Here is an 18,335-nt window from a genome sequence, read left to right on the forward strand (position 1 = left end):
GGAGGGCAGGGACCAGGTTTCACTCCCCTCTTCATCCCCTGTGGGATGGGCAGTGCCTGTCACATAGAGACCATTTAATACATGCTTGACTTATTAATTAAATATGAATGTCTAGCTAGCTAATTAATCATAATGGATAATTATACATTACTAGAGGATCTGTCCAGGATGATTCCTTGGAATTCCTGCCTTGAGGGAAAGTAAAATTAGTCTAGTCGGGCTGATCCTAGAGGCAGCTCAGCATCATTTAATTACAGGTCTTGTTAGGCCTCCTCTGAGCACCTGCCGTCCTCTAGCCTGAGGCCCCCCTGAAGGGTCCCCTGGTTTCCACCACAGAGGCTGCCGGCCTAGCAGTGCCGGCCAGTGTCAAGCAGGGAATGTGTCCGAGATTAAAGGTTTGGTTTTCAAATCTCCCAGACCCCCAAAGATTACCCTGTTCTGCGGAGGGAGACTTCACGCTCTTTAACAGGCAGGAGAACCGGGGCTGTCTGAACAGCCAGAATGAATGATTTTCGGTACCAAGCTGAGCTTCCTTGAGGGTCGGGGCTCCGTCCAGAGTGAGCACAGGGGTCCTGGGCACCCTTTACTGTCTCGTCTCTCACTGCACCCTCCCCCATGCACATCCCCTGGGCTGCTTCGTCTCTGGGGGAGGTGTTTCCTCAACCTGGAATTCTCATCCCACTCCCGCCCAGCCCACCGTCTACTGGTAAACACCTACTCACTGGTCTTTTAAAACTCAGGTCAGTAGGTTCATTTGTACCATTTTTTTAGATTCCATATATAGGTGATGTCATATGATATTTGTCTTTCTCTGTCTCACTTACTTCACGCAGTAGGTCAAATGAACCTACTTACAAAGCAGAAATAGACTCACAGATGTAGAAGACAAACTTATGGGTCCCAGGGAGGGAAGGGAGGGAGGGATAAATTGGGAGGTTGGGATTGACATATATACACTAGTATGTATAAAATAGATAGATAAGATAGATAGATAAGGACCTACTGTAGAGCACAGGGAACTCTACTCCATACTCTGTAATGACCTATATGGGAAAAGAATCTAAAAAAGAGTGGATACATGTATAACTGATTCGTTTTGCTGTATAGCAGAAACTAACACAACATCGTAAATCAACTATATGCCAATAAAAGTTAATTTTAAAAAATAACTTAAAAAAAATAAAACTCAGGTCAGGCATCACCTCGCTGAGGAAGGCTCTCTGATCCCCCAGCCCCCAGCCCCAGGCCCCAGGAAGCACGGACCCTCCTTCTTTCAGGCCCTTCTAGCCAAGCCCCTCCCACTCGATAGTGTTATCTGTGGGACTGAGTCTGCAGAGATCCCTGCTGGGAGGCCAGGACAGTTAGGGACAAAGGGACAGGTTCTCCCACCATCGCAGGAAACAGTCCCAGGCCAAAGCCTGAGACAGCTACCCCAGCAGCAGGGCAGGCAGGCGGGAGCATCTGGCACAGCCATGGCGGGCTGTGTGGTCCTGCTGGGCGTAGACCATCAAAGGCGGGCAGGGCCGGGCTTTGGTGCAAGCAGAGAGGGCTGGCACCACTGCGGCTTCAGGCCTCCCCTGGGAATTTGTCTGCCCTCAATGTCGACATGCATCTTTGAAGCACTTCTTCCTTCCTGCCTCTGCTAGAGAAAGGAAACTAACTTGGAGCACAAGAATATATTGCCAAGTAGGGATTCCCTGGCCGTCCAGTGATTAGGCCTCTGCGCTTTCACTGCTGAGGGCGCGGGTTCAATGGGGAACTAAGATCCCGCAAGCTGTGCGGTGTGGCCAAATTAAAAAAATATATATTGCCAAATGAATTAGGAATGCCAAATATATTGCATTCCTTCATTGCAAGGAATGCACTCCTTCATTGCAAGGAATGCAAACCTCCTTGGCGGGCTGTAGAGGCCACCTGGGGTTGACGGGAGCTCAACCTGCCTCACTGAGGGATGGGAGCCCCGTGGGGCGACAAAGAGCCAGAGGCAGCAGAGAACACGCCCCCCCGCCCCCCATCAGAAGAGCATCAGAGCTAAGATCCTGAGTCAGTTGACAAAGGAGGATAAGAATTAGAGAAAATGGTACCAACTTTTTGTAGGCATTTCTTCCATGGTTGTTTTTCAAGAACTCTCTGCTTCAGGAGTTAATACTCAGCTCAACTTTTTTAGGGGAGAGAACTCTTTCTGAAAGTTACAGACAGAAAAGCATCTGGAATTCCCTCCCCCTCCCCTAAACGTGGTTTTGATTTTAGCCTGCCCATCCAGGCTGGGCGGCCAGGCACCCTAGGCACGATGCAAGAGCGGGGCTCCCAGAGTTACAGAAACAGTGTTTTACAGCTGGCTTAGCTTTTAAAGATTAACCTAGAAAAATAGTAAATGCATAGCACTTATTATGTGCTGGGCCCTGTTCTAAAGTCTTCATGTGAATTATTTATTTAATCTTCCCAACAACCTTCTCGGGTAGCTACCATTATGACCTCTGTTTAACAGATAAGGAACCTGGGGCTGAAAAGTGCCAGCGACTTGCCCCAGGTCTCCCAGCTAGAGGGAGAGACAGCTGGGGTGAACAGAGCCAGGCAGCGGCCGGCCTCCAGAGCGCCCACTTTTAACCACCACACCGTCCCACCTTCAGCATGAAAGCCAGGGGGAGGTGTGCAGGACACAGAGGATGGTCACCCCATCACGGTGGGGTGACGGAAAGGCTAAATTGGATTTGGGGGTGACTCAGGGCGAGGATGGATGAGGGAAAGGAATGAAAAGCTGGGGCGTCCGTGGGGCTCTGGTCAAAGATGCGATCGCCTGGGATGAATAAGAGCAGCCAGAGGGCCAGTGTGGACGCGTCGGAGGGACAGTCAAGGGTCAGAACTCGAGAGACCCAGAAGACAAGCAAAAGCCAAGATGCATCCTCAAGTGGAGGATAAGAGTGGAAGCCACCGGGGGCCGAAACCAACACAGACAAGGAACCAGGAGGTGGGAACCCATGTGCAGAGGCAGTGATGGCCCAGCTGGAGCCTCCTGGTGTGTCCAAAGATCAGCCACCTGAAGGCCACGGGGTCGGGCTGGGCACAAGGAGGAGGTCTGGGTCAGGGGTGTCATATGGTAAGATGACCACAGGTGTTTGAAGTCCTACCACCAGTGGTGAAAACTGCACCCTAGAGAGATGAACCAGGATGGACTCCTTGGGAGCACGTGGTCAGGAAACACTTGGACCGGCCTCTGAATCCCACTGGGCGGGGAGGCCACGATTTCGGGCCTCTCCCTAAAAGGCCCCGGGGAAAATCTCCCTTCTGCGGCCACTGACTCACCTGCCGTGGCCTCGCTCACTGAGGGTGCTGATGACAGGGCAAACCTGCCACCATGTCACGTCCTATAAATTCTGGGCACTAAGCATATATTAAGCTATAAAACAGGAGCATGGAAATCATTAGCAATGTACCAGTGATCTCATAATGTCACTGTGGAGATTTCCCAAGGAAATAATTTCCTTTCCAAACACCAAGTACCATAATGATACAACCAAGACAGGTTTCTATTTATTCCTGGCCAGTCTCTCTCAGATTTATGTTCCAATCCTGAGATGGGACCTCTCACTGCATTTCGGCGCATTACTTAATCGAATGGTATGCTGGTTGACCCCAGTGTGTTTTAAGGTTGCGGTTATTTATGGATATGGTTTCGCCTGTGAGGTCACTGTGAGGCCTGATCCGCACATGTCTGTCAGGAGAGCTGGGGCGCTATTTGCATAAGAAGCCCTAGATCTCTTGGGAGGGCCCACAAAGAGGACCGCGGCGCTGCTGAAGGGCAGATTCCGCCCGTTTAGGGACCAGCTACCCAAGGGAAGACTCTAGTCAAGCCCCAAAGGAGAGCACTTTGGGAAAGCGGGGTCCCCACCCCACCTCAAGTCTAAAGTGAGCCAGTGAACACGTGCTCTGCTACAGAGGGCATCTCAGTGGGTACCGTGCATCATGGCACCACGAGCGGCTGCAGTCTCCCCAGTTCCTCCCAGGCCCTTCCTGGAAAAGGGGGTGTCCTTATGGGCCACACTGCACTGCAATGGACTTTCACTAAATTTTATGAAAACCGTTTCTTAAGCACCTCCTGGGGCAGGTGGGGTGAGAGCACAAGACCAGTAGGTGTGATTCCTGCCCTCCAAGTCTCTTAACGGTCCTGTGAGGAAGAGAGACTTGTGCCATGGAAGCCAGAGCAGTGGTTTATCTTACTGCTTTATGTCTTCCTGGTGGCCTGAGCCTTCTGTTATAAGTAATGGCCCTCTTTGCCTCTAGTAATTTTCTTTGCTGTGAAGTCTACTTTACCAAATGTCAATATAGCCACTCCTGCTTTTTATTATTATTTTCATGGTATATCTTTTTCTATTCTTTTAAATTCAACCTACCCATGTTGTTGTATTTGAAGTGAGTTTCTTGTAAACAACATATGTTGGATTTTTTTATCCATTCAATGTCTGTCTTTTCATTGGTGTACTTAGACCATTCACATTTAAGGTAATTGTTGATGTTTCAGGGCTTAAATCTGCCGCTTTATTATTTGTTTTCTGTTTGTGTCTTCTTATTCCACCATTTCTCTTTTCTTACCTTCCTCTGGTTACTTGAGCATTTTTTAGGGTTCCGTCTTGATATATTTATAACGTCTTTGAGTATTTTGTTTGGCATAGTTTTCTCAGTAGTTGATGTAGACATTACAATATACATATACAATTTATCACAGTCTACTGGTATCAGTGGTACTGGTGCCACTTTGAGTGAAGTATAGAAACCTTATTAGTCCTCTTACCTTCCCCATTTTTAAAAGTTCGTTTTCTTAAGTATTTCCTCCTCCACATATATTGAATACTAGTCAAATGATGTTATAATTGCTTCAACCAACAAATATGTTTTAAGAAACTCATGAGAAGTAGGATAGTCTACTTACCTCTATTCTTACCCATTCTGAGGTTCTTGTTAAAGCTCTAAGGATTCTTCTGTTATGTCCTTTATGTCTATAGAACTTTCTAAAAGGATAGGTTTACTAGCAACAAAAATCTCCTCGTTTTTCTTTGTCTGAGAATGTCTTTATTTCCCCTTCATTCTTGAAAGACATTTTCAATAGATACAGAATTTGTGGTTGACAGTTCTTTGCTTTCAATACTTGAAAAATGTTGTGCCACTTCCTTCTGGCCACCATGTTTTCAGATGAGAAATCTGCTGTCATTTGATTATTGTCTCCATATAAGTAAAGCCTTGTTTCTCTCTGGCTGCTGTCAAGAATTTTCTTTTTTTGGTCTTTAGCTTTTAAAATTTATTATACGTCTTGCCATGGGTTTCACACCATTTGGGTTCATCCCATTTGGATTTCGCTCAGCACCTTGAATCAATAGATTCTTGGCTCAACCCCACTGGTAACCCTCCCTGCAAAAGTAGGGCACCTACTCCCACTGCCCCTTGTCTCCCAGGATCAATGTGAGCTCAGCTTCCCTCCAGGGTCCCACCGACACCTGGCAGTGGGGAGGTGAAGGGCTGACTCATGCTGTTTTGCTACTGCAGGGGTGGGGCAGAAGCTCAGCTCCTGCTCGGCCCTGCTGACACAGGGAAGTGGAGGAGGTGAATCAGCCTGCCGTCTAGCCCCATTCTGCTTCCCACCTCATTCTGTCTCCGATACCAGAGACAGGAGTGTGAGGTTCAACTAGCTACTGGACTCCACCGCCACGACCCTGGCAGGGAAATTGGAGCTCTGCCTACTTCCACTGAGCAGGGCGCAGAAGATCAAGTACCAACTTGGTCCCTAGACATCACCCAGCCAGAGGATTAGAGCATCACTGCTTCTACCAAGTCAGAGATGGAAGATTAGCCCTCTGCTTAGCTGTACTGAGCAGGGTAATCAGGGTGCTGCTGCCTGCTTCCACAGGGCAGTGGGGTTGTGGCAGAAGACCAGCTCCCTGCTTGGCCCTGCTGAAACTCGGGGGTGGAGATGTAGTTTTTCCATTGGTGTTTGGCTACAGCAAGGCGAGTATTGCCAAAAAGGGTTTCTGTTGTTAGGTCACCCCTTTCTCAGTCTTTGGGCTATGGGGAACAGGCTTTTCTTGAAGATATTTTCGGTCTGGGTGGGCCTGTGGGCAAGTCCAGGTTGGAGGTTTATGTAGAACCCTGTCTGGAATATACTGGAGGCAATAAAGAAACCCCGGGGACCCACCACTGTGATGTTCCTCAAGTCCTGAGGACCCTGGGAAGTCTGCTTTCTTCTTTCTGCCTTTCAGAGCCTTCTTATCCTTTTCTGTTGTGTTATGTCCACAGTCTTTTAGTTGTGAGAGGGAGGGGCTGGGAGGAATGCAGCTACTTCATCTTGGCTGGAACCGAAGTCTGACCGTATCTGGCATATTTAGGAGAGATCAGATATGTTCCGAGAGACCTATAGTTCCCCTTGGGGTTACAGGCAATCTCAGAGTTCCCTCCTGACCAAGTGGGGTGGAGAAGTAGCTGAGAGAAAGAGCCAGTGAGCGTGCCAAAAGGTTACCATGACACGATAGGAAGTTTTTATTGCTTTGAACATAATGCCTTTCCCACAAATTAACACTAAGTCATGATCCAGGAACCCTGCACACTGAGCCAGTTTCAAAACATAAACTACAAACTTTACAGAGCACAGCTCACTTTCCCATGTTGGTCGGATACATTTGGTTGTTAGTAATTACTCAGTAGGCGACCCAAGGCACTTAAAACACCACCATGAACACCATAAGTGAGTCAACGTTTCTAGAACCTAAATTCGAACATTGCTTAACTGTGGCTTTTTCAGCCTTGATCTTCAAAGGCATTTTATGAAGTATAACATACACAAGGCACCATGGTTGCATCCAAGCACGATGGAGCAGCGCGTGCGGTTAATCGATACGGGCTTTACTGGGAACTTGATGTGAAGAAACTGAGTCAATAAGATGCCCACTGAAAAGGAGGACTTTGATATGCTGCAAGAAATAGTGACTTTTGTCCTCGATTTCTGACATCTCTTTTAACATGACGTTTTTAAACATCTGTTTCTGAAGCAGAGCAGGAAATCTCTAAGCATCCATAACTCTTTGGTTGTGTCACATGGCAACTACAGGCTGTATTTTTTTTTAATCCAACCAGGAAATCTTTCTTTTTCCTTTTAAACTAGTTCAAAGCAGAGCATTTAACGGGCATTTATACGTAGGGAGAGTTTGAGAGGCCACTTTTACAAATGGTGTCATGAGATGAGTCATGGTAAAGGATGTGATTCTGCTTTTGGCAAGTTTATGAATGGGGCTGCTTTATTAGCAAGCTGGGGGCGAGGGAGGTGCCACCTGATATTCTGAGTCAGTCCCATAGAAAAGGAAGGCAAATTGCAAGTGTACTTGTCAGGTACCTCGCTTCTGGGCACCTCTTTGAAGCAAGAGTAACTGTTCTGGCCCTTTGTTTGACTGAATGGCTTTCAAAACTGTGTTTCCAATCTCTATGACAGAAGCTTCTATGGCTTCAGTGGTCGTGGATTACACAGAGAGGGTGTGTGTGTGTGTGCATGTGCGTGCCTGCACAGTAGGGGGAGGTCAAGGTAGTTTTTTTTCTCTCTGTGAAATATATGAGGTGCCATATGGTGGAACAACCTGAGAATACCAGGTGTGCCTGCATCGGAATCTAATGTGCCGTTACCATGGAGACCAGAGCTCCCTCAGCTATGCAGGGCCTCTACTTCCCCCATCTGAGGCGCTTACTTGTCTAACAGAAACAGGGGCTCTGACATACAAAAGAAGTAAACCTTGAAGGCAACCCTTTAGCAATTTCTAATTTGCTTTTCCTTGATTCTTTCTAAAGAGCTTTCTCCCTCTCTACTCATGGCTTATTTGAGCAAAGGGTTTGTTGAACTAGCAATAATAATAGCGGCATTTATTAAGATGGTGCTTTGTGTTATACATACTCTATCTACCCTCTGGAGTGAGTGTTCTATCTATATTTTTACAGAGGAGAAAACCAAGGCTTCAAGAAAATAGGATATTTTTCCAAGTCATAAATCTCATAAATAGCTGTCCAAGTTGGAACTTGAACCCAGAGCCATCTGATTTCAGCCTGTGCACTTAACTCCCTGCCAAAGGGCGTTGAATTCTTTACATCTGGAGTATGTCTTTTCAAAGGATCTCAAGCTTTTTAGTCCTATGAACTAAGAACTGAGAAGTAAAAGAAAAAGGATGTGAAGTTCCTGAAAGCTTTAGAATAGCCAAGTAATGACCTATTAACGGAACAAACCACAACCACATTGAGAACAAATGGCTAAGATTTACTGAGCATCTGTATGTGTCACTCATTCTTTCAGCAAATACATATTGAGACCTACTTTATGCCAAGCATTGTTCTAAGTCCTGTGGATGCAATGGTGAAGAAAACTAACGAATCAGACAAAAATCCCTGCCTGTGGGGGCTTCTTAGACTCCCCAGTTTGTGTCTGCATCAGACACTTGGCCATGGGAACTCAGAAGTGGTAAAACATGGTCCTTACCCTGGAGTTTATGATTAAGCAGCCAAGACAGACGCACAGATAACCTAACTGTAATGCACTGAGATAAGTGCTAGACTCCAGAGGGGTATGAAGTTCTGGGAATGCTGGCTACTGGGTGGGCATGGGGTCTTCCAAGGTTCTTCTTGCTAGCTTTAGATGGCTAGAGCCCTCAAGAGATCTCAGATCCACTGACCTGCCTGGAGGTCCTCTGGGACCTTCATGGCCAACTCTTGAGAAACAGGAACCCCTCAGGTGGCACATTCTCAGGCAGGCCTTTGTCCTGTAGTGACTATCCTACCAGGTCTCCCTCACTTGTGTATCAGGCAATTGATAAGTATAGGATTTTACATCTGTTCCTAACTCACTGCATTTCTTTACATTTCAGTTTGCTCATTCTAGTTCTTCCTTCCACCTGAGCCCTTTTTAAACATTGTTTCAATAACCTTAAATATAATCTGTTCTTCCCAGCTTTGGGTCATCTAGAAATTTGATATCTTCACCTTCTATTAAAACACTTGGAGAACAGGGTCAAGGACAGGCCTAGAGCAAGGTATTAAAGCCTTCTTTCCAGGCCAGCAGAAATCCACTAAATAATACCCTTTGGTGTAGTCGTTTGACCAGCCAAGTACCCACGTAACTATCACTGAGGTTACATCTCTCTGCAGTGTCCATAAGGACATCATTGGAGATGGTACCAAATGCCTTGGCAAAGTTCCTCCTTCCATCCCCACAGACACACACACGCGCGCGCGCGCGCGCACACACACACACACACACACACACACACACACTTCTATCTTGGTAGACGGTTGAGGAGATTGCAGTTGCTTTAAAATTCAAAATGTAAGATGAGAATACCGAATTATCTGGCTCTAGCCATGACAGTAAACTCAGGCCTGTTGTTTACACTTGGGTTTTGCTGAAATGGTGCCAGACTGTCAAACACATATGAAAAGTTACCAAACAATTGTCCCACTTTGTTTTATTAATTTTTGAGTAGACAAGCAGTATCGGAGCCACACATAAATGGAGTTTGTTGTTAGCATTAAATAAAACAACAAAGTAAATCTAATATATTTTAATGAAATGCACAGCCATGATTGTGCTGTATGGTAATTAAATAGAATTATAAGACATTAACAGCAATTGAAATAACTTTCTTACACAGTAGAAAATCCTGGGGGTGAGAACTGGGTAAAGAAAGATCCTTAAAAAAAAGGAAAAGATACGGGTAGGGGGAGGAAATTAGGGCCATCTAATAAGATCAGGGTTAGGGGTGGGTTTTGCCCTTATTTAAGCCAAGCAATTCCAAAGACTGTGAAGTTTCCAATCCCTGCCCCTGACTAAATTTACAAGCTGGGAATTTGGGCAGGGAGAATAGAGTCTAAGAATATTTGCTCAGCTCTTCTAAGAGAAAAGAAACTGAAGAGTTCTAAAAATCAAAAATCAACTAGAGCTGATTCTAGGAGTATTGTTAACGTGCTAAAAGGTGAAAGGCAGTGCTTCCCTCTATTACAGCAACAAGAGGAAAGCGGGTCTTCCTGTTCAAGAACTTGGTGAGTCAGTTCAAATTATCTAGGAACCCATTAAAAGTTCAGGCACCTAGATCACTCCGAAGCCTACTGATCAAGACCTCAAGGAAGGGAGTTTAGGCATGTGTATTTTTAAAAGTTCCCTAAGCGGTCCTGACAATTACCCAAGTTGATTATCTAGAACCTTTATGCAGATAAATTCTGCACACCTAAGGGTAATTAGAAATCACAGCCAAAGAGAGAAGAAAGATTGGGGAAAGCAAGCTGAAGTAGTAGAAAACCCCAAGGGCTACAATGCCAATGTGTGTAAGAAAATTTAACCAGGTTGCTTTCCTAACGCCTGCCACCACTCAGGGGAAAGGTACTCTGAAGGAGACGGTCGAGGGGGAGCTCGTTTTGATGCAGCATCGAGCAGGCCATGTGGGATATTAAAACATGAGGCTTGAGAAAACCTAAGTGAGGGAACTGAGCACTTGATTTGCGGAGAGAAGATGTTCTAGGAGGCGAGAGGAAGTGATGAAACAGAGGCCTTTTCAAAATTTAGTCAGACTGATCTTGCCTCTAGTCTGCAGAAGCCAAAGCAATTTTCAGTTAACTCCTTCCTCCTCGTTTCCCTTTCACTGCCACAGGCTAAGGGTGGAAACTGTGTCCAGGGAGGGGCGCTCTCTCTAGCCTAGAGCACAGCCCATATGAGCCACTTAACCTCAACGACGCTGGCAGCTCTACAAGAAATTCCGTACTTCTGTGACCTATTTCGTCTAACACACTCACAAATGCAAACAAATATTTAAATTATGCTGGTCACAGATCTAAGAGATTTTAGAATGTGAAGTGTGACTGTCAACCAAGCTTTGTGCATCGGTCGGTGCTTGCCTGGGAGCTGCCCCTCAGAGAGAGGGACCGCACTGTACACTGAAGGCTTACTGGGGCACACGGGCTGTCACCCCATTCGCGTTCCTTCTGAATCTTATCTGTGAGCCTCTCATGCAATAGGCACTGGTCTCCCCGGTAACCAGCCCCTCCCCAAAGCAGAGGCAGCTCCTATTCTGCCTCTTTCTGTTGTGTCCCAAACACAGTCCTCTACATGAGGCTCTTCCAGTAACTTCCATCTACTGTATCACTTTTCCATTGGTCCCTGACCTCAGAACTTGAAATCTCTGAAGAGCAGAAGTGGGGTGCTAGGAAAGCCAGTGGCTAAATAAAGGTTATCCACATTTCCCACAGGCAGTGCTGGGTCTTGCTATTTTTTATCAGCTGAACCCCTCGAGAACATTAGAAGCCCGTGGAATCCCCGGCGAACAGCTCTCACACAGTTTAACGTCTCCAGTATTGACAGCCCTCCACCTACTGTTCCCCCCCAAAGGCTAAACGTACTCCATACAGGTTTTATTTTAAATCAAATCAGCACAGGGTGCAGACTATTTATAAAATAGAGATGCAATCTGCCTTGGCAGGAACTGTGACTTACTATTGTACTAAACAACTCCGGGTGCTCTGTTGATGCTACGTGGTAAATTTAAATAAGTTGCCTCTAATGTGAATGTGGCTGGAAAAAAAACTGATAGAAAATTGCGCCAGTTTTCATCCCAAGACCGACCACTCAGGTTCTGTGTTATTCCTGCCTCCAGAAGGGGTATGATTTCAGCAATGGTAAAAGCATTTTCTTATCCGATTAGCAAAGCACTTCTTCCCTGAGATTTTCACGAGTTGATGTTACGAAGAGAGTACTGTTGTGAGGTCTTGCTGTGTGACCTTGGGCAAATCACCTCCCTAGGCCTCAGTTCCTCCACTAGAAAAATAAGAGCATGAGATCTCTAAATGTCCATCCAGCCCTACAGCTTTCTGGCCTTCTAATTCTAAAACCTCCAAAAATGAAAATTAAAAACAGAAAGCCAATTGAACAGCCTGCTCAGCCAGGATGGCAAGTGGTTGTGAAGGGCAGTTACATGGGTGGGCACCACCTGTGCGGAGTGCATTCCTGTGCCCAATTACTCACCGCCCCCCACCCCCGGAGGAGGGTTATACATCTCCAGCCTCCACCATGTGACGCCTCTTGGAGAGAATATTTCCCGGTTCCACTGACAAAAGGTTTGGCCATATGACTTGTTTTGACCAGTGGAACGTAACAGATACGACGTATGCGACATCTCAAGAGGAGTTCGAAGAGCCTCTGAGGGCTTCCGAGACCTCCTGCTCTCCTCCCTGTGCCACGAGGACAGGGGCCACTGAAGGTTTTAGGGGTCTCAAGAAGACACCGCGCAGGGAGCAGAATCAGAGCCAAAGCAGAGCTGCAGATGGCATGAGAACAGGAAGCACGCCTTTGCTAGTGCGGCCACTGAAAAGTGCGGGTCACTTCACTCCCTCAGTCTCACCTAGAGAAAGCTGACTGGTCCACCACCCCACGGGGCACATAGGATAAACACCCAAAGAAGGACAAGCATGATCTGGCTAACGTGTGCTCTTTGGATGAGCGCTCCTGGGGGCGGCCGCCTTATAACATGGCACCATGGACACCGGAAATACGCAACTCTCCAAATTCGCAGCACCGGCTGCCTCAGACAGGAATTTGGGGCTGGCAAGACGCCACCGTTACGGTGAGGCCCTCGGTTCACTATGCATCTAACTGGGGCTCAATGGGGTAAAGAGGGACCCGGGACGTATCAGCCAGAGGCGCCGGGCCACTCCCTGATGACTGAATTCCCGCATGTCTGCAGAAAACCTTGATCCTATCCCTGAAGCCAAGTCACGCCACCTTTGAAACCTCACAGCGGTTCTCAGTTCAGAGAGGTCATCTCCAGGGGCCAGTCTGGGCTTCTATTGTTTTGCGGTTGTTCATCTGAATGAAAACGCAGTATTTAAAGATTTCGCATAGAACAAATGTCTTCTCTCACTCAGTATGAGGAACGCCCGATTCAACGATCTGCAAGGTCCCTTTCAGCTCTGAAACAGACCAGGCTTAAACCATTACCTAATCTGGACGTCACCGTCCTCACCATTTGACAGGCGGATATCGTATCTATTAGTGGCACACATCAACTTTATGCAGCAAATTAGGGCAGAAAAACAGATGAATTTTCCAAGTGAACTGACATCATAGTCTAGGTGAGATGAACATGGTTATAAGGCAAACCTGCGCCTACTTATCAGTCTTTGTTCAGAGAGTAATGTGTATGTTACTTTAAGAGAAAAAAAGAGAAAGAGAACTAATTAGATTTACATGTGAACACAGTCAAAATAAAGAACTCAAATCTATTTTTTTTTCGTTCTTATACAGCCTGAGGGCAATAGCCAAAAGAAATTACTATTAAGTGTGAGTAATGCAAAACAGATTGTGTGAATTTCAATTTGAAATGTGCGAAGTTAATATACAACTGCAAATTAAGAAGTGCCTTTTGATTTATAAAGTAGGCTTGATCCACACGTGGAAAAAATTCTATCCCATAGACAACTCCAAGATGGGCTCCCAGGCCGCATGCGGACCTGGAGGAATGGAGGGGAATTTCGTAGCACTGAGAAGACCCTGTGACCGCGGAGCAGTGCCGTCACGCATGGCAGTCACGACCAAAGCACCCGAGGCGTGCTGCTGCGGGTGTACACGCAGGGACTATGCTGCTGCGGGTGTACACGCAGGGACTATGCTGCTGCGGGTGTACACGCAGGGACTATGGCCGGGCCACAGCCCTTCCTGAGAAGACCGGCAAGGCAGTCTCGCGACAACTCCACAACCAGTGCTCAAGATAAGGGACCTTTAAGCTACATAAAAATGAACGGAAATGAAGTTTTGTGTTTACTAAGGCCAGGTCCACAGACTAACGTCCAGCTTTGCCATCATCACACAGTGAATGTTTCTTCGTGTCAGTGTTCTTCGCAAGGGCTTTGCTTACGGGGTCACAGTGAAGAAAGAGGCTTCTTGTAGGATTCTCACTGCCCACTGGGGACGGAGCCCCTCCTGTGTGCGGAGTCCTGCGGGGGAGACGGCGATGACCCCCGCTCCCTGCCCTCCCAGAGCTCACCGTCTAGTGTGTAATAGAACCTGCTCTGGTAAAAGGCAACTAATAACTGTAACACAAGTCATCAGGAAGGCGGTGACCGTCGCCGCTACTGGGCTAGGATTCCCACTCTCGCCATGTGGTGAACTCCTCTTCATGATTCAGGACATCACCTCCTCTGCGGTTCTCCTCCTCCACACTGCTGCTCAGTCACATGCTCACTGTGGCTCATGCATCTAGGATTCGGTGATGGTTTGTTTCAGGGCTTTCTCGACCGGGACGAGTTCCTTAAGGCAATGGCTGGGCCTCAAATCTACCGGGCATTCAATAAGTTAAACTGACTTTATATAGGTCTAAATAATAGACCTACATAAATCAATTAACATCTGTATGAGATTCAAATTAGAAAACCTGGAGAACTAAGTCCTGGCTAGACCTTTCCAGGCGCCCTTCGTGCACAATCCCCCATGGATTACACAGAAAACTTCCTTACCCAGAAGACCTTGGAAAACTCCCCTTTATGGAAGCTGAAACCCTCTGACATCATGTAATGCTTTTTCTTTCTGTGAAAAGCAAATGGGACTAACAAACTGCAACTCTGGTCTGTGATTCTTAAGCGAAGTGCACGAAGCTCTACCTGTGAGACCTTCTCTAGGACATGTGCATGTATCTGCAGTAAGGAAAGACAGTAAGACAGTGTGTAGTTTGTAAATTCCATATTTAAAGTGCCTCTTTTTGAGAAATTATGCTTGCTTTTTTTGTTCCTATTGTAAAGAGGGAGAAATTTGAGCCTTAGTCTGCTAAATGAGGCAAGAGAGTTCGAGCTGAGCGCTACTACAACCCGTGTTTTGGTTCACAAAAGGTACTAAAAGCAGTGAGAGCAGGATCCTCTCTTCATCCTGCCTCTCTTACCTTTGCTGGAAAAATAGCCTAAGAGCTCTCACAAGCATTTGGCAAAACACTTCTGTGTACACGGGTCTACCATGACCGCTAGGGAAGCCACGCCAATGCGGGGGTGACTGCAGAATCTCACCTTTGCTGAGAGGCTGAAAGCAGTGTGGGTACCGCCTAGATACAGCTCAGGCAGTGTGTGTCAGGGAATGAAAGGGTACTGGGACACTTTGGTCTATTTCTGGTGTCCTAAGATTTCTGTTACATCACAATAAAAGTGTCGGAGCAAACTCTAGCTCAGGGAAGAGAGGGGTCCCTAATTACGGCAGATCCAAAGCAGCCATTCCCCCCTTGAGTCCAAATGGCGCACTGCCAAGCAAACAGACCCCATGCGCTCTGAGCACAAGGTCAGGAGTCTTCCTCACCACTGCATCTACGTATCTGAGAGGGACTGACAAAGAGCCAGGCTAGGCATCCAGAGCTGCTTTATTTGCAGGAACAAACAAAACCCATATTAAATAAAAAGAGCTAACCAGTGATGTGCTGTCAACTGGCTCCGCAAGGGGGCGTGTGGAGGAGGAATCCTCACTTGCACTGTTTGCCGATTTCCACGGTGTAAATACTCTCACCATAGCCAATTTCAGGCTATCAACAGGTTGAAAGACTTGCAACATTTTAAAATATTCAACAATTGGCTCCGAGGGACATTCATGGTGGCTCAGTGGTTAAGAATCCACCTGCCAATGCAGGGAACACGGGTTCGAGCCCTGGTTCAGGAAGATCCCACAGGCTGTGGAGCAACTAAGCCCGTGTGCCACAACTACTGAGCCTGCGCTCTAGAGCCCACCAGCCACAACTACTGAGCCCGCACGCCTAGAGCCCGTGCTCTGCAGCAAGAGAAGCCACGGCAATGAGAAGCCCGCGCCCCGCAGCAAAGAGTGGCCGCCGCTCTCCGCAACTAGAGAAAACCCGTGTGCAGCAACGAAGACCCAACGCAGCCAAAGGAAAAAAAACAAAACAAAACAACTTAAAAAAAAAATTGGCTCTGAGAAAGCCTGTGGGGAGCCAGCTCGAGCAGACGGGTGCGGCTCACATTTATTGAGGGTTTATTATGGGGCCAGAAACTGACAAGCACTTTATATTTCAAGTATCTCATTCCATCTTCCCAGCAGTCCTGTAGGGAAGGTCCATCATCATCATCTCCATCTGAAGGTGAGAAAACAGAGGCACAGAGAGGATGAGCAACTTGCCCCGTGTCACCCAGCTGGGAAGCGGCAGAGCTGGGGCTGGAATCCCGGTTCTGGCTCCCGAGCTGAAGTTCTCCCAACCCCACAGTGCTCGCCTGGGACAGATCCTTGTTCCCAAAACAACAGATCTCTAGCCAAAGGGCCGGGATGGTGCGATGACCAGAGTATGCACGGCCCAAATAAGACCAGACATTTGCAGTTCATGCCAACCTCCCTCACCCAGTCACAGAACACACGGAGATTGCTTCCCTCTGAAAACTCAGCCTCCTCCTTTCTCAATTCTTCCTTCCGGTCTGACTCTCACCCCTTTGCACTTCCCTGTCAGGAACGAGAGCCTCTGTCCTGCTCTCCGTCCCCCGACAAGCCCACTCACATTTAGCTGAGCAGCTCTATTCCTCCATGAACAAGGACAGGTGGGCAAGCGCCGTCCTCCTCGGGAGCGACAGCTACCTGCACGTCCCCCCAACCAGGACAGGAGCCAACGTTCCCAGTACAGGAAGCAGCGAGCGCACCGCCCGGGGCATGCTTTCCACACGCGGTGGAGGAACCGTGGTGGACGCGGCCCAGGGATCACTGATAAATGAAGAGGAAGAAATGGACAGTGATAGATTCATATCATATCCAGAAGTCAGGAATTATTCCAAGTCTGACGAGAAATGAAAACTCAGGACGGGAATTAAACTTGTCCTAAGTCATTTAAGGACCATCACCTCCAGACTGAGAAGAATCAGGAAAACAATCAGTGGGACTGACTGAGAACTGGAATTTATGGGCATATGAGGGTCAGGGTGGCCAGCGGAGGGAAGACTCCCAGGCCCTGATCTCGAGGATTTGTTTCCATTGTTCTGTCACTTTGTTGCCGAAAACAGTGAGTTTCTTATTAGAAACTCTAATATGTGCAATTTAAACTTGAGACAATTTTCCCTATTTAAATATCTTCCACATTGCAATTATTCAAAAAATATTGATCATTCACAATGCAAATTATGAAACACATATATGCCTGTGTAATACATTATGAAGCTAATTCACAAAGACAGATTTTAGAGACCTTGAGCAAATTCATCTTAAGAGGAACCCATTTTGTGTTCCAGCTATTACCACGTTTAGGTTATTAGATTCTCCTCAGCAGTGGAACTGTAGTCATTCACATTATAATGTGCACACAAGTGTTCTTTAGAATAAAATAAAATGTAAACTCATGGTGATAAAAAAATAATAATAAAAATCTTCCAAATGAAGAGGTTCAGTGGGTTTTGAAACTATTCATACAAAATGTAACCTTCCAATTAATTTGCAAGAACTGACTGACACCAGGGAAGATGCAAATTTAACAGCCAAAGTTAAATGAAAAGTTCTGCATAATTAGTGGCTGTGATTAAAAAATGAAGCTCATGATTTATAACTGCAGCCATTGATTTATTTCTTCCACTTGGATCTACACACTTTTGTCAGGTAACTTTTTCATCTACAAAAGTCATTAAAACTAAGCACTAAAATTAACTAAATCGCTGTACCTAGTTAGTCTAGCCCAAGGTTTTTTTTAAAAAAGTGAACCATATTTAATCTCATGGTTCTCGTTACAAATATTATTCATGATTTTTGGAGGGCATTTTATGCCAATAAAATTATTTTTCATGTTTTCATATTTACAGTACTTAAATTTTCTAATTTTGTGCATATTTTTATAAATTACAAATATTCTGTAGATTATCAATATAGTAAATATATTGTAATATGGTGTAAACTATCGTGTAAAACTCACAAACATCTTCCTGATGGAAGGCATCGTCACAGGAGTTTGTAGAGCACTGTCCCCGGCCACACGAAATGACCAGCACAACCCTGCCCTACGAGGCACATGCAATGAGGTCAAGAGCCACGACTGACTTTCAGGCCGAGGGCTTCTAGGAGGCAGAAGTAAGGGCAACCACTGACTGGATTTCTATAAATACTGCTCCTTAAAAACCACCTTAATAAATTTGTAAGCATATTTCCTTTGTAAAGTAAAATAATTATCATATAAAAGCAAAAGATAAAAGTCTCCCTTCCTGCAAGAGGTTTTTCATTTTAGTTTGAATAAAGAAAAATTCAGGTGCTAAATTTCAAAAGGAATTCATCTATCATAAAAGATTTTTCTAAAATATTAAAAGTTCATTTATAGTACAAACTAATA

At 46.2% G+C, this 18,335-nt stretch overlaps 1 protein-coding gene across 4 annotated transcripts in view; it reads right to left on the reverse strand.

Annotated features, from left to right (window-relative positions):
• Positions 1–18,335, reverse strand: part of KATNAL1 (katanin catalytic subunit A1 like 1) — a 192,223-nt gene that overhangs the window by 88,865 nt on the left and 85,023 nt on the right. Inside the window, exon 10 of one of the 4 annotated variants that reach the window (XM_082365178.1) lies at positions 2,007–16,118. The exons of 2 other annotated variants lie outside the window; for them this stretch is intronic. In XM_082365178.1, coding sequence (XP_082221304.1) covers positions 15,940–16,118 — 179 coding nt within the window. In that variant the 3' untranslated portion in view covers positions 2,007–15,939. Of the gene's footprint in view, positions 1–2,006; positions 16,119–18,335 lie in introns of those variants that run through there. One more of the 4 variants, XR_014236887.1, reaches the window with a different exon arrangement.

The sequence above is a fragment of the Balaenoptera borealis genome (genome assembly GCF_965194805.1).
Source record: "Balaenoptera borealis genome assembly, chromosome: 18".
NCBI classification, from domain to species: Eukaryota; Metazoa; Chordata; class Mammalia; order Artiodactyla; family Balaenopteridae; genus Balaenoptera; species Balaenoptera borealis.